The 15,149-nt window shown below is 43.6% G+C and overlaps 1 protein-coding gene across 3 annotated transcripts in view; it reads right to left on the bottom strand.

The window, feature by feature from the left end:
• pom121 (POM121 transmembrane nucleoporin) overlaps positions 1-15,149 on the bottom strand; it is a 71,235-nt gene that overhangs the window by 29,710 nt on the left and 26,376 nt on the right. For all 3 annotated transcript variants that reach the window (XM_085964329.1, XM_085964328.1, XM_085964327.1), the window contains exons 8-10: positions 7,251-7,375; positions 5,212-5,314; positions 59-241 (exon numbers count right to left, since the gene is read on the bottom strand). In XM_085964329.1, the coding sequence (XP_085820455.1) occupies positions 59-241; positions 5,212-5,314; positions 7,251-7,375 (411 nt within the window). The remainder of the gene's footprint in view (positions 1-58; positions 242-5,211; positions 5,315-7,250; positions 7,376-15,149) is intronic.

Raw genomic sequence — 15,149 nt, forward strand, 5'->3', positions numbered from 1 at the left:
CATACTGCAACAAAAATAAGTAGTTACAGGTTGTTAGCACAGGCCCATTATTACACACCTGAAGTGGCAATCAAATTCGCACAGTTCTGCATCTTCTTCAAACTGTCCAGCAGAGGGTTGGAGACTATGGCAGAAATGGAGGTGGTTGGGTCAGCAGAGCTTTCTACTGCCGGGGCCGTAAATGTTATCGACAGCGAGGGCGCTGCTGCTGTCGTCACAGGCGCTGGTGACTTTGAAGGCTCTGTTAACAACAAGAAGCGTCAGTTAAGTCTCATCGATAACATGTTCAAAAGTGTCAGTGAACTTTAACCTGCTAAGAGTCGACGCTACATGGTGATACCCAGTTAACAGGAAGCTGGTTGGATCATTGCTGCACCAAAAATGTAGTTAAATCTCAAAGTAAATGTAACTATACAAACAGATTGGAAATGAAAGTATTTTGAGAGTTAAGTACTGCACCCTGTTCATTAACCACTTTTTATGAATTTCTGCAGAAAATTTTTTCATTATAAATGGAAAGAGCTCAAAGCTTTTTGCCTTCATACACTGTTTGGGTGCACACCATGGAGCCAAACAGCCAACAAATTATTTAAACTCCATGTTCCTATTAATTTGCACATATCTGAAGTTGCTGATACGAACTGAACTCGATATTTTGATTTAGGACTTGCATCAGTGAGGCAGTAGTCCTAAATGCAGGCATTTCCAAACCTCCAAACACAACATTTAAATTGGAAAAATCAATCAGCAAGAAATAAAAGCGGAACTGTGGGCTTGCGGGCTACACATAGCTCAAGGCTGTAATTTGGACAGCCCGGTTCAGTAGTGGAGATGCTCCATTCACTATAATGGGAAACACAGGAGTGTTCAACTGGGCACAAGGCATTACACATTATCCCTGCAAGCTAGGAATTGGACACAATGATTACCCAGCCATAATAGAATATTCTAAGCCCCCCTGAAGTTGTCGTGAAGTGTCAGCTGTGGCTCAGTGGGTAGCACACTCGCCTCCGAGTCAGAAGGTTATGGGTTCAAGTCCCACTCCAGGGACTTAAACACATAAAAAAGCTAGGCTGACACTTCAGTGCAGTGCTGAGAGAGTGTTGCACTGTCGGAGGTGCCGTCTTTCGGATGAGACGTTAAACCGAGGCCCCGTCTGCTCTCTCAAGTGGACGTAAAAGATCCCATGATCGAAGAAAAGCAGGGGAGTTATCCCCAGTGTCCTGGTCAATATTTATCCCTCAACCAACATAACAAAAATAGATTATCTGGTCAATAACACATTGCTGTTTGTGGGACCTTGCTGAGCGCAAATTGGCTGCCACATTTCCCACATTATAACAGTGACTCCACTTCAAAAGTACTTCATTGGCTGTAAAGCGCTTTGAGACGTACGGTGGTCGTGAAAGGCGCTATATGAAGGCAAGTCTTTCTTTCTAAATCGCTTTCTGGTGTAGTAGCGATTCAAAGATCAGAATTTCCCAGGTTCCACACTTGGTCTGTGTAGAGTTACCCGACCTTAAACAGGGCAGAACCAAGGGTGCTGCAACTAGCTTTGATACCTCTGGACTATGGTAAAGAAAAGAAAAAGAATCACCCAAGGTTCTAGGCCCTGCTCACTACCCAGTGATCTTTACTGGAAATGTATAGACATTGGATGAGCACAGGACGAGTGGGGGGGGGGGGGGGGGGGGGGGGAAATACGCTGAGCAGAAATTAAAAAAGTCAAAGAAAAATGAGACAGCAAAAATGCAGGGTAGTGATAGGGGTAATGATAACCAGAGTGTGACAGAAGGGACAGAGTGTATAGACATAAGGGCGCATCAGAAAGAGGGGTCAAAGTAGGGAAAAATGGTAAAGAAGACAAAATTAAAAGCTCTATATCTGAAAGCACGCAGCATTCATAAGATAGATGAGTTGACAGCACAAATAGAAATAAATGGGTATGATCTGATAGCCATTACAGAGACGTGGTTGCAAGGTGACCAAGGCTGGGAACTGAATAGTCAGGGGTATTTGCCATTTCGTAAGAATAGGCAGAAAGGAAAAGGAGGTGGTGTAGCTCTGTTAATAAGGGATGAAATCAGTGCAGTAATGAGAAATTATATTGGCTTCGAAGATCAAGACGTAGAATCAGTTTGGGTGGAGATAGAAATCATAAGGCCAAGAAGTCACTGGTGGGAGTGGTCTACAGGCCCCCAAACAGTAGCCATACTGTAGGACAGAGTATAAATCAAGAAATAAGAGAGGCTTGTAAGAAAGGTACAGCTATACTCATGGGAGATTTTAATCTTCATATTGATTGGACAAAGCAAATTGGCTACGGTAGGCTTGAGGAAGAGTTCTTAGAGTGTATAAGGGATGGTTGCTTGGAACAATACGTTGTGGAACCAACCAGGGAGAAGACTATTTTTAGATCTGGTAATGTGTAACGAGGCTGGATTAATTAATGATCTCGAAGTGAAGGATCCTCTTGGGAAGAGTGATCATAGCATGGTAGAATTTCAAATTCAGTTTGAGGATGAGAAAGCTAGGTCTCAAACTAGTGTCCTGAATAAAGGTAATTACAAAGGTATGAAGGCAGGCTTGGTTAAAGTGGGCTGGGAAAATGTTACAGGGCAAGACTGTAGAAAAGCAGTGGCAAACATTTAAGGAGATATTTCATAACGCTCAGCAAAGATATATTCCAGTGAGAAAGAAAGACTCTAAGAGAAGGATGAACCATCCGTGGCTAACTAAGGAAGTAAAGGATGGTATCAAATTGAAAACAAAAGCATAATGTTGCGAAGAATAGTGGAAGGCCAGAGGATTGGGAATTTTTTAAAAAACCAGCAAAGGATGACTAAAAAAGATAGCTTATGAGAGTAAGCTAGCAAGAAATATAAAAACAGACAGCAAGAGCTTCTACAGGTATATAAAAAGAGTAGCTAAGGTAAACATTGGTCCCCTAGAGGAAGAGTCTGGGGAATTAATAATGGGAAACAGCAAAATGGCGGAGACTGTGAACAAATATTTTGTATCGGTCTTCATGGTAGAAGACACAAAGCATCCCAATAATGGATAACCAAAGGGCAATTGGGGTTTTGGGGGGGGGGGGAAAAAGGGGGGGAGAAAGAGACTTAAAACAATCACTATCACTAGAGAGAACTAATGGGACTAAAGGTGAACAAGTCCCCTGGACCTGATGGCCTGCATCCTGGCGTTTTAAAAAGAGGTGGCTGCAGAGATAGTGGATGCATTGGTTGCAATCTACCAAAATTCCCTGGATTTTGGAGGTCCCAACGGACTGGAAAACCGCAAATGTAACACCCCTATTTAAGAAAGGAAGACAGAAACCAGGCAACTGTCGACCAGTTAGCCGAACATCTGTCATTGGGAAAATGCTGGAGTCCATCATTAAGGAAGTGGGAGCAGGACAATTAGAAAATCATAATATAGTCAAGCAGAGTCAGCATGGTTTGATGAAAGGGAAATCATGTTTGACAAATTTGCTGGAGTTCTTCGAGGGTGGATAAAGGGGAACCGGTAGATGTCATGTATTTGGATTTCCAGAAGGCATTCGATAAGGTGTCACATAAAAGGTTACTACACAAGATAAGAGCTCATGGAGGTGGGGGTAATATATTAGCATGGATAGAGGATTGGCTAACTAACAGAAAACAGTATCGAGATAAATGGGTCATTTTCAGGTTGGCAAACTGTAACTAGTGGGGTGCCTCAGTGACCAGTGCTGGGGCCTCAACTATTTACAATCTATATTAACGACTTGGATGAAAGGACCGAGTGTAATGTAGCCAAATTTGCTGATGATACAAAGATAGGTGGGAAAGCAAATTGTGTGGAGGACGCAAAGAATCTCCAAAGGGATATAGATAGGCTAAGTGAGTGGGCAGGAATCTGGTAGATGTGGGAAAATGCGAGGTTATCCACTTTGGTAGGAAAAATATAAAAGCAAAATTATTTAAATGGGGAGCGATTACAAAATGCTGAGGTACAGAGGGATCTGGGGGTCCTTGTACATGAATCAAAGTTAGCATGCAAGTACAGCAAGTAATTAAAAAGGCAAATGGAGTGTTGGCCTTTATTGCAAAGGGAATGGAGCATAAAAGTAGGGAAGTCCTGTTACAACTGTACAGGGCGCTGGTGAGACCACACCTGGAGTACTGCATACAGTTTTGGTCTCCTTATCTAAGGAAGGATATACTTGCTTTGGAGGCAGTTCAGAGAAAGTTCACGAGGTTGATTCCCAAGATGAAAGGGTTGTCTTATGAAGAAAGATTGAGCAGGTTAGGCCTATACTCACTGGAGTTTAGGAGGGGGGATCTTATTGAAACATAAGGTTCTGAAGGGGCTTGACAGGGTAGATGCAGAGAGGATGTTTCCCCTTGTGGGGGAATCTAGAACTAGGGGGCATAATTTCAGAATAAGGGGGGCACCCATTTAAAACGGAAATAAGGAGGAATTTCTTTTCAGAGGGTCGTGAATCTTTGGAATTCTCTACCCCAGAGAGCTGTGGAGGCTGGGTCATTGAATATATTTAAGGTGGAGATAGACAGATTTTTGAATGGTAAGGGAGTCAAGGGTTATGGGGAGTGGGCAGGGAAGTGGAGTTGAGGCCAAGATCAGATCAGCCATGATCTTATTGAATGGCGGAGCAGGCTCGAGGGGCCAAATGACCTACTCCTGCTCCTACGTCTTATGTTCTTTATTATCCACAGCTGAACAGCCTGTTATTCACTTTCTAGGCTCACATGGAAAATGGCCAGTTGGCTGAGGTGCCAGAGGGCTGCCAGCATCCATGTAACTGCACCCCAGGATGAGGAGAGAAAAACATTAAGCAGTTTGAATATCTACACAGCTTTATTGTTATAGAGATTCTAGGATATAAAGAGAGATATTTCCTGATGTATTCTTTTGCTAAACCTCAGCGGTGGAGCATTTCTTTTAATTCATTTGATTAAGCAAGCACAGCTGAAACTACAGAAAAAACAAAATCGAGTAGACACTTCCTTTGTACACTCCCATATTCTACATTAATACATTTCATTCTGCGTGAATTAAATAACCCAAGATATACTTTAACGCGTTGAGTACAAATCAGGTTAAAAACACTGGACAGAGCATAGTCATGAAATGTAATTAAGTTTGACAAGTCTCTTAACCATAGAACATAGGCCACAAAGACAAACTTCACCCCAAATTTTGCCTTACCTTCCTTTTCCTGCAACACTTTTTTAATTCTGTCAAGACCGGCTTTCTTTTCGGAGTCCATATCATCCGCTGTAATGGTGTACCCTAGCTCTAGCGGAGGATGCTGAAGGAAAGAGGCATTCAATCAGCAGAATAATCTTTTATCAATTCATTTTCTCAGCAACTTGAAAGAGAAACAAATTTATACTGCTAAAAGTACAAGCGGTGCTGGGGTTATAATGCTATTTTACAGGCATCAGTGTCAGTTTTGCTCAGTTGGCAGCATAGACATAGAAACATAGAAGATAGGAGCAGGAGTAGGCCATTCGGCCCTTCGAGCCTGCTCCGCCATTCAATGAGATCATGGCTGATCATCCAAATTCAGTACCCTGTCCCTGCCTTCTCCCCATATCCCTTGATCCCTTTAGCCTCAAGAAATATATCCAACTCTTTCTTGAATATATTTGATGAACTGGCCTCCACTGCCCTCTGTGGCAGAGAATTCCACAGGTTCACCACTCTCTGGGTGAAGAAATTCCTCCTCATTTCAGTCCTAAATGGCTTACCCCTTATCCTTAGACTGTGACCCCTGGTTCTGGACTCCCCAGCCATCAGAAACATCCTTCCTGCTTCTAGTCTGTCCAGACCTGACAGAATTTTATAGGTTTCGATGAGATCCCCTCTCAATCTTCTAAACTCCAGTGAGTATAAGCCCAATCGACGCAATCTCTCCTCGTACGTCATTCCTGCCATCCCAGGTATCAGCCTGGTGAATCTTCGCTGCACTCCTTCCATGGCAAGAATGTCCTTCCTCAGATAAGGCGACCAAAACTGCACACAATACTCAAGGTGTGGTCTCACCAAGGCCCTGTACAACTGCAGCAAGACATCCTTGTTCCTGTACTCAAACCCTCTCACTACGAAGGCCAACATACCATTTGCCTTCTTAACCGCCTGCTGCACCTGCATGCTTACCTTCAGCGACTGGTGCACAATAACACCCAGGTCTCGTTGCACTTCCCCTTCTCCCAATCTATTGCCATTCAAATAATAATCTGAAAGGAAGAGTGACCCCGACGTGATGTGAACACGCAGCCTTCTGATCTCTATCATCTCAGAGTCAGACGGTTGTGGGCTCAAACCCCACTCCCAAAACTGTAGAAAATTTAGACAGGCACTGCAATGCAGTACTGAGGGAGTGACGCATTGTTGGCAGTGTTTTTGGCAGATGAGACTTTAAACCAAGGCCCAGTCTGTCTGTTTAGTTGAATGCAAGAGATCTTATGGCACCATTCAAAAAGGAGCAGGTCGTTCTCCCAGTCAACATTTATCCCTCAACCAACACCACTAAGAAGTGGCCATTTATCTTGTTTGCTGGTTGTGGGACCTTGCTGTCTGTAAATCTGTTGCCACATTAGCCTACATGACAAGAGACTAATTCAGTGCCTGTGAACCCGCGGGATGCCGCGAGGACATGAAAGGCAGTATGTAAATGCATGCAATTTAAAATAAATCCAATCAACTGCTGTTCAGTAAAAACACTGAACTCTACAAGTTCATTGCAAAACATTTGTTGCACTATTTCCCATATCATGTGCAGTGTATTGGCGATCTTCTAAAGGTGAACAATTAAATTTATAAAAAGTAACAATGCTCCTTCCTTGCCTGAAAGCAGTGACATGCTGAGGTATAGCCCCAGTTGCGGTGGGATTTTACCAAAGTAGTTATTCTTCATGAGCGAGTTAACACGGTGAATGTCCATAAACTATTAATCATAGTTTGCATCATAGTCAACCACACCCTGACCTCATTCAACGTCCATGCATGCTCACATTCCAGTAGCAGGCAACGAACAAGTTAGGAGCAGAAGCGCTAATGCGCTGATATTTCTTAATCCAGGGGCAATGACGTCAAATCACAGTGGCATGTCTGCTCTTCATTTTATTTGGTTCTAAAAGATGATGGGTTATCTCATTTAACGGATTGATTTTAGCTACGAGTTACTATGAGCAGTGGAATAGCTCGGAAATCAATTAACAATAAGCAGCATAATACTCAACCAGAGTAAGCTGATCGCCTTTGCGTTTCGATAGGAGAGGAATCTTCCGTTTCCGTTTTCCATCACCCTCCGAGGGAGAAGAGTCCACTATTGAGGGTGGCATTTTTGACAATGGAGACACTGTTTCTAGAAACAGAAGAGAGAGTTTTATATCAATAGTTTCTTTTAAAAATCAAAAAAGCCTATTCCAGGTTAGGATTAGTGTTGTCAAGGTATCGGTACCGAAGTGCCACAGGAAAAAAGGAAATGTGTTAATTCGTTACTTGTGTACTCTTAATACACCACCACCCCCTGTATAAAGGGAGAGAGAAACTGGGGTGGGAAATGGGGCTTGTGGCATTCATTTTCACCATGACAGTGCAGAACAGGTTTAATGGTCTTTTCCTGTCCGCCATTTTTGTTTGTATATGCATTAACCTACATATAATATATCCATATTAAAATCCATCTGTCACATCTCAGCCTATCTGAATTCTGAGTCTCTGAGATAGCAATGTCCTTCATACTGGTTACCTTCCCACAAAGCTTCAAGTCAAGTCATCAGCAAATGTAATGGTACAAAACCCTCGTCATCATTCACTAACATTGTGGAGAAACAGGGGTTCCCGGGAAACATTTTTTTTGAAACAAGAATCTTTTGAACATTTAAAATCCTTCAAGATTTTGCGTAACACAACTTCCATCTATGTATTATAGCTGATTTAGCCCAGTTTACTGTAACTGGAACTTTTCAGACTTCCTTGATGAAAACTGCAGTGTAAATTCCATTCAATATATCTGCCATATCCTCAGCATCTTTAACATTTCCATCCAATTTATTCTTCAATGGATCCATTCACAGAATCACAGAAACCCCACAGTGCAGATAGAGGCCATTTCGGCCCATCGAGCCTGCACCGCCACATATCCCACCCGATCCCCGTAAACCCACGTATTTAATCCCCCTAACACTAAGGGTCAATTTATCATAGCCAATCAACCTAACCCGCACATCTTTGGACTGTGGGAGGAAACCGGAGCACCCGGAGGAAACCCACGCAAACACGGGGAGAATGTGCAAACTCCACACAGACAGTCACCCGAGGCCGGATTCGAACCCGGGTCCCTGGCGCTGTGAGGCAACAGTGCTAACCACTATGCCACCATGCGATTAAAACAGTAGCAAAACTGCGTATTCCTCGAGCACTCCTGGGCAATTTGTTTTTCTATTGCTCTCATTTCAACTACCCGCAGTGGCACTTGGTATTTCTGGTGATTTTACGGTTCCTTCCACTCCATCAACCCACTCCAGGCTAGATCTTGCTAGATTTCAATTTTTAACAAGAGAATATTCTTGCTTGCCCCATCCTGTAGAATAGCTTTTAATACATTCAATTTTACCTCATTTTATTTTTCAGATAGTTCACCTAAATCTGTGGAACACTCTCATCTGGAAGTATACATTTTTAGCAGTATTACATTAACGTTACAAGAGAGCTGGCAGCTTGTTCAGAATTATTCAGTTTGTTTAAAATAAGGTTAGTATGCAGTGCAGAGCTGGGTGTGCACCTCCAGAATAGTACCTCCCCTACAAATGGAAGTGCTACTTTAAACAGGTTCCAGATAACAGGTCTGGGAAGCAGCATGGTTTAAACTGGCAATATGAGAGGGATATGCTGAACCCTCTCTAGCAACCAGAGACACTTCTGGCAAGGCTGGGCAGAGGTGCATAAAAATCCACACAACAGGTTCTTTGGCAAGCCCTATAAGGGGCTCTGCTGCAGCATAAAGCTGCTTACCACCACCACACACCCCCCCCCCCCCCCCATTCTGCAGGATGAATTTAACATTCTCACCTACTCCTGGACTCATGTTAGTTAGTTGTCTATGCGGCAGGGAGCTACTTCAGGAAAAGCAGTGTCCAGTCAGGAGGTAAGAGTGGGGAGGAAGAGAGGGTAGTGCCAGGGATGTGCTCTCGGGTTAGTTCTAGAATAATGTGGTCTTAAAGCTGAGCCACGCTACAGCCTCATTGAATCCCTCGGAGGACTGGCTGATTAACATGAATAGAATGCCAGAACTCCAAGTAACCCATAACGCACAGAAAGGAATAGGAATCACTGATTTGGAAGGCAAGGCAGAGGGAAGTCCTTTTGATGCTCAAAGATGGAGAGCATAATGTGGAAGCTCCCTTCTGGAAATCTGGGATGATGAAGATTAGATGCTCCTTGGCAAGTTCGCAAGATACTCAAGGACAAGGCAGGCTACTGGATCAATCCCAATTCAATCGTTCTGAAAGAGGCTACAGACACCACCCATTGATGCATCCAATTGTTTCTTCAACTATTCCAGGGATTTTGCCTTTGCTGCTATGCCTCGAAGTTCATTCCAAGTGCCGATTACACACTGAGAAGAAGAACGACCCGATATTTAACGATGTTTAATTTAAAGCAGTATTCTGAGTAAACCTTTTCCGCACCATTTATTATGTAGAAGATCATTCCTCAGTTGCCTCCTTTCCAAGTCTCTCCAGTCTTTTCGCATCACTCAGGTCCCTGACACGAGGGATCAATTTTGTGGATCCTGCACTGCCTCCAGCCTTTGAATGTCTTTTCTGTTTCTCAGCAACCACAACTGGACATGACTAAAGATGCAGTCTGACCAGAGCACTGTGATAATGACTTCCTCTGACTTATATTCTACTATTTTGGCTATGTAGCTCAACATTCTATTGGTTGCTACTCTGTACTGGTTACACACATGAAACATCCAGTCTACCAAGACTCCTAGGTCTCTTTCAACTTCATGGCTAGCTATTGCAATACCGCTCACGGAATGGATATGCAACCTATTGTTCCTTCATGTGTCATACATTTGTCGTCATTAAATTTCATCTGCCAATGTTCAACCCATTCACACCTTTTGTTTAATTCATTCTGCAATTTCTGGACGGCCTCTTGCAATTCCACTGCCCTACCTAATTTGGTATCACCTGCAAACTTGACAAATGTGCATTCAGTTTCTGAATTCAAGTCGCTGCAGTAAATTAGAAACAGTAGTGGTCCCAGCACCGAGCCCTGTGGCACCCAACTCAGAGCTTCCCCCACCATGACATTAATCCCTTAACCAGCACCGGTTGTTTTCAGCCCGTCGGGCAATTTCCTATCACCGTGAATCCCCTAGCTTTGAACTCGACTAGTAACCTCTTTTATGGAACTTTATCGTAAAGCCTGTTGGAAGCCTAAGTGCACAATGCTGTAGGGTTGGTTTGTCACTCCCTCAAAGAAACCAAGGGGGTTGGGCTGGCAGGAGTTGTCAATGTTCCCCCTAAGGTGCGTGGCTGTGCGCAGGCCGCTCACTAGCGATGCTGCTGGAAGAGAAATGATGCATGTGTAGCCACTGCAAATTAAAGGGCCCGCGCAGGGGAAAAACAAATTGGAGGGGATATTGTATATCATCACTTAAAGCCTCGTTACCGGTTTACTAGATTGCTGTTGTATAGATACTCCTCAAATTTACTCCCGATAATGGAGTCCATTATTTTACATGGAACGAGAGAAAGATTAGTAGGTATGCTGTTGCCGGTGTGTTTTGTCACCCTTTCTGTAAACGGGCAGCACATTCGGCCATTTCTACTGGTATCTCCCCAGTGTCCAAAGCCTCCTTCATCATAATGACAGTCACAAATCTCTTTCCCATTTTCTCATAGCACTTGAATGAATATAATCTATCCCAGGGGATTTATTTATTTAATTTAAGCCCTTTCAACTTGCCTGGGACTTTTATTATCTATATATTGAAGTCCTGAATTTTACTGGTACTTTTTGGCGAGGAGGGCATGTTCGTGTCTTTCCTTGTGAATAATTGAGGAACTAATTATTCAGAATATTTACCATTTCACACTCATCCTCCGTTTCAATTTAATTTGCTTCTTCTAACGTTCACCTCTTTTCTTGCCATCGTTAACACTGAAAGATTTTTTTACTGTTAGTCTTTGCCACTGCAGCTATACTTAAAAACAGGTCTCTTTTGCCCCTCCAAATCAACCTTTTGACATGTTGGCACGTTTCTATATTCTTTCCAGTGAATCACTTCCCTGATCTTCCTGCAAGATTTGTAGGTCATTTTTCCACTTTAAGCTTGATCTTAATTCATTTAGAGCCTGACTTTTTAGTCTGAGCTTACTAATCTTAGGTACCCATTTGTCCTGCATGCTCAGCATTATTCTTTTAAAAGGTGCTCCATTTGTCTTTGAGCTGGTCGTGGGCATCTGCCTCCAGTCTATTTCTTTTCATTCTTCCTGCATTTCTTTGAATTTGGCCCTTTTCAAATAACATGCAATCTCCTTCAACTGGGTTCAAGGATGACAGGAGACTGTCTGGACATTACGCTGGTTTTCACAAGTTGTGATGTTTACACAACAACAACACCTTGTATTTATATAGCATCTTTAACGTAGTAAAACGTCCCAAGGTGCTTCACAGAAGCATTATAAAACAACATTTGATACCGAGCCACAAGGAGAAATTAGGGCAGATCAAAGAGTTGGTTTTAAGGAGCATCTTAAAGGAGGAGAGAGGTCGAGAGGTGGAGGTGTTTAGGGAGGGAATTCCAGAGTTTAGGGCCTAGGCAACAGAAGGCATGGGCACTAATGGTGGAGCGATTAAAATCAGGGATGCTCAAGAGACCAGAATTGGAGGAGCGCAAATATCCCGAAGGGTTGTGGAGCTGGAGGAGATTATAGAAATAGGGAGGGATGAGGCCATGGAGGGATTTGAACACAAGGATGAGAATTCTGAAATCAAGGCGGTGCTTAACCGGGAGCCATTGTAGGTCAGCGAGCACAGGGGTGATGGGTGAATGGGACTTGGTGCGAGTTAGGACACGAGCAGCAGAATTTTGGATGACCTCAAGTTTACAAAGGGTAGAACATGGGAGGCCAGCCAGGAGTGCCTTGGAATAGTCAAGTCTAGAGGTAACAAAGGCATGGATGAGGGTTTCAACAGCAGATGAGCTGAGGCAGGAGCGGAGGAAGGCGATGTTGCAGAGATGAAAATAGGCAGTCTTTCTTCTGGTGCAAATGTGGTCAGAGTCAAATATGACACTAAGGTTGCGAACTGCAGATGTTCTACAGAGATGACAATGGGTGAAGGTCTCATTTGAAACCAATTTCTTGGAGGCCTGTCCCGAATCTTAAAATATCAGGTGTATGCTGACACCACACTCACTTTTATAGCCATTATAAAGTGGAGGTAGATGAAGAATAAACAACTTTTTTAATAACAAGATTTCAGGAGTCCTCTCTGCACCAGAAGGAAGCAGCTATAACATACTCCTCCATGCAGCATTAATCAGAAAGCCATAGAGAAAGCATGCCTAGAGCAGAAAGAGTGCTTACAGAAGTTCTGCAGGGAAAATGTGATGGTCTATCTGCAAAATAGAAGGGGGGTGAACTCTGATAATTTTGAGTGGTCCAGCCTTCATGTCAGGAGGAAGAAACACCAAGTCCAGGAAGCCAGGGAAAAAAGTTGACTAGGAGATAGGAGAGCACTTGGAGGAATAAAAACAGAAAATGCAGAGTTAACTTTTCAGGTCGATGACCTTCCATCATGTAGTGTATGTGCCTTTAAGAGCCCCATGTGTACTGTAATGCCAGTAATGGCCACTCGGGCTATATAAGCCTGTATATTGTGTTGTATCCGTTAGTTCCCCTCCAGACTTTGTTTAGTAAACACCTATGAACCAAACTCCTGTCTTCAGTGTCTCTATCAACACACAGATACAACAGTGGCGACGAAGTGGAAACGGACTTACCTGCAATTCGGCAGCACCTCAAGGACATCGATTCCTCTGGCGTCCAGAAGAATCAAGAAAGTGAAAGAAGCTGTGGTTTCACCAGCTGGCCAAGCTGGTGGCAGGTACTGCGCTAATCCTTCCTGGACGTCAGGCTGGGGCTCCAGCGGCTGGCTCTACAGCTGGGACAAGCAGCGAAATCGGAGGCAATCAGTAACAGATGGGGAGGGAGCACTCGGGAGACGGCCGGCGCTGCAAGCAGGTCGGCGTTCAGGCCTAGAGAGAAAGTCCGGCGGGAACGAGTCTCCAACTGTAAATAAAGAAATAAAGAACGGAAACCGCGGGAAACAGCGTCGTCATCGGCAGCAGCGGCGGGAAAGCGCTGGAAGCGCCATATCTTTTCTGCAGAAAAGAAAGAAAAGCGCGGGAAGCGCCATGTCTTTTCTAAGATGCCTAAGTCTGGCAATATTGATGCTTTTGATAACGAGATAGAGGATTGGACCACATATGTGGAAAGGGTGGAGGTATATTGCACTGCAAATGGAATAGAAGATGAAAAAAAAGCTTCAGTACTGCTAAATCTAATGGGCGCACACGGGCTGTTGCGAAATTTAATCACTCCAGCCAAACCAAAGGACAAGAATTTTAAAGAAATTGTTGATACCCTACAGGAGCACTTAAACCCAACACCGCTGCTGGTAGCGGAACGATTCAAATTCTTCAAGAGAAATCAACACAAGAATGAAAGTAACGCTGATTACCTCACCGAATTAAGAAAGCTATCAAAACACTGCCAATTCGGGGCAGGACTAGCAGATTATCTTCGAGACAAATTCGTCTGCGGTCTCCTAAGTGAAGGAACACAGAAAAGGCTGCTTTCTGAAAAAGATTTAACACTGGACAAGGCTTTCAGTATGGCTGTATCATACGAAGCAGCCGCAAAAGGAGCTGCAGAGATACAACAAAAGACACAGGACTTCGGCACCCATGAAATGACACAGGGTTTCGAGAGATGTTATCGCTGCGGCAGATCCACCCATGACCAGAGGGACTGCTGGTTCAAGAACAAAGCATGCAGGCAATGCGGAAAGATTGGACACATTGCATGGGTATGCCGATCTGGACAAAATAAATCCACAGACAGGAAAAAAAAAAATCAATAAAGGTACAAATGATGACGGACAGTAGCTCCGAAGACCAGAAGAGCGATAGCGACTCCGAAAACAAGAGACTAAGCTGTCTCAAATTACATAATGTACTTGCCAAAGATGATTACCAGACCATTTGGGTTACCCTCACGATAGCAGGGTCCCCAGTTAAAATGGAGCTAGATACAGGATCAGCTCTGACCGTCATAAATCAACGGGATTACGAGCGGCTATTTCCGCATATACCTTTAAAAGACACATCCATTATCTTGAAAACATATACGGGGCAGAAAGTATACCCCAAAGGAAAAGTAAGGGTGCCTGTTGTACACAACGGCAAGGAAATACAAAAGTTGTATTTATACATTCTACAAGATGGTGGCCCACCGCTGTTGGGACGTGAATGGATCAGGAAAATACGTTTAGACTGGCACTCCATTCAGGCACTGACGGTGACCAGTAAGAAAAAAAACGATGATGACGTCATACCTGAATGATTAAAAGACATCTTGGCCAACGCCAAAGAAGTGTTTCAAGAGAAACTAGGAACCTTGAAAGGCATCACCGCCTCAATAAAAGTGGAAGATGCAGCAATTCCCAAGTTTTTTAAAGCAAGACCGGTGCCATACGCAATTCGTCCAGCAGTCGAGGCAGAGCTGGAGAATTTGGAAAATGCAGGCGTATTATCCAAAATAGATTGGAGCGAGTGGGCAACACCCATCGTTCCAGTCATGAAGAAAGCATTGAATAATGATAAATCTGAAGAACAGAGAAAAATTCGCATCTGTGGAGACTTCAAGGTGACGGTAAACCTGGTCTTTCACACGGTACAGTATCCTCTTCCAAGGATAGAAGATATTTTCGCCTCACTATCCGGAGGGAAACGTTTCACCAAAATTGACTTGGCACAGGCATATCTACAGATGGAGGTTGAAGAGGCCTCTTAAAAAAAAATCTCACGATAAATACACACAAAGGTCTGT

Source organism: Somniosus microcephalus, chromosome 22 (genome assembly GCF_052327205.1).
Source record: "Somniosus microcephalus isolate GS21.2 chromosome 22, FLI_Smic_1.0, whole genome shotgun sequence".
In the NCBI taxonomy this organism is placed as follows: domain Eukaryota; kingdom Metazoa; phylum Chordata; class Chondrichthyes; order Squaliformes; family Somniosidae; genus Somniosus; species Somniosus microcephalus.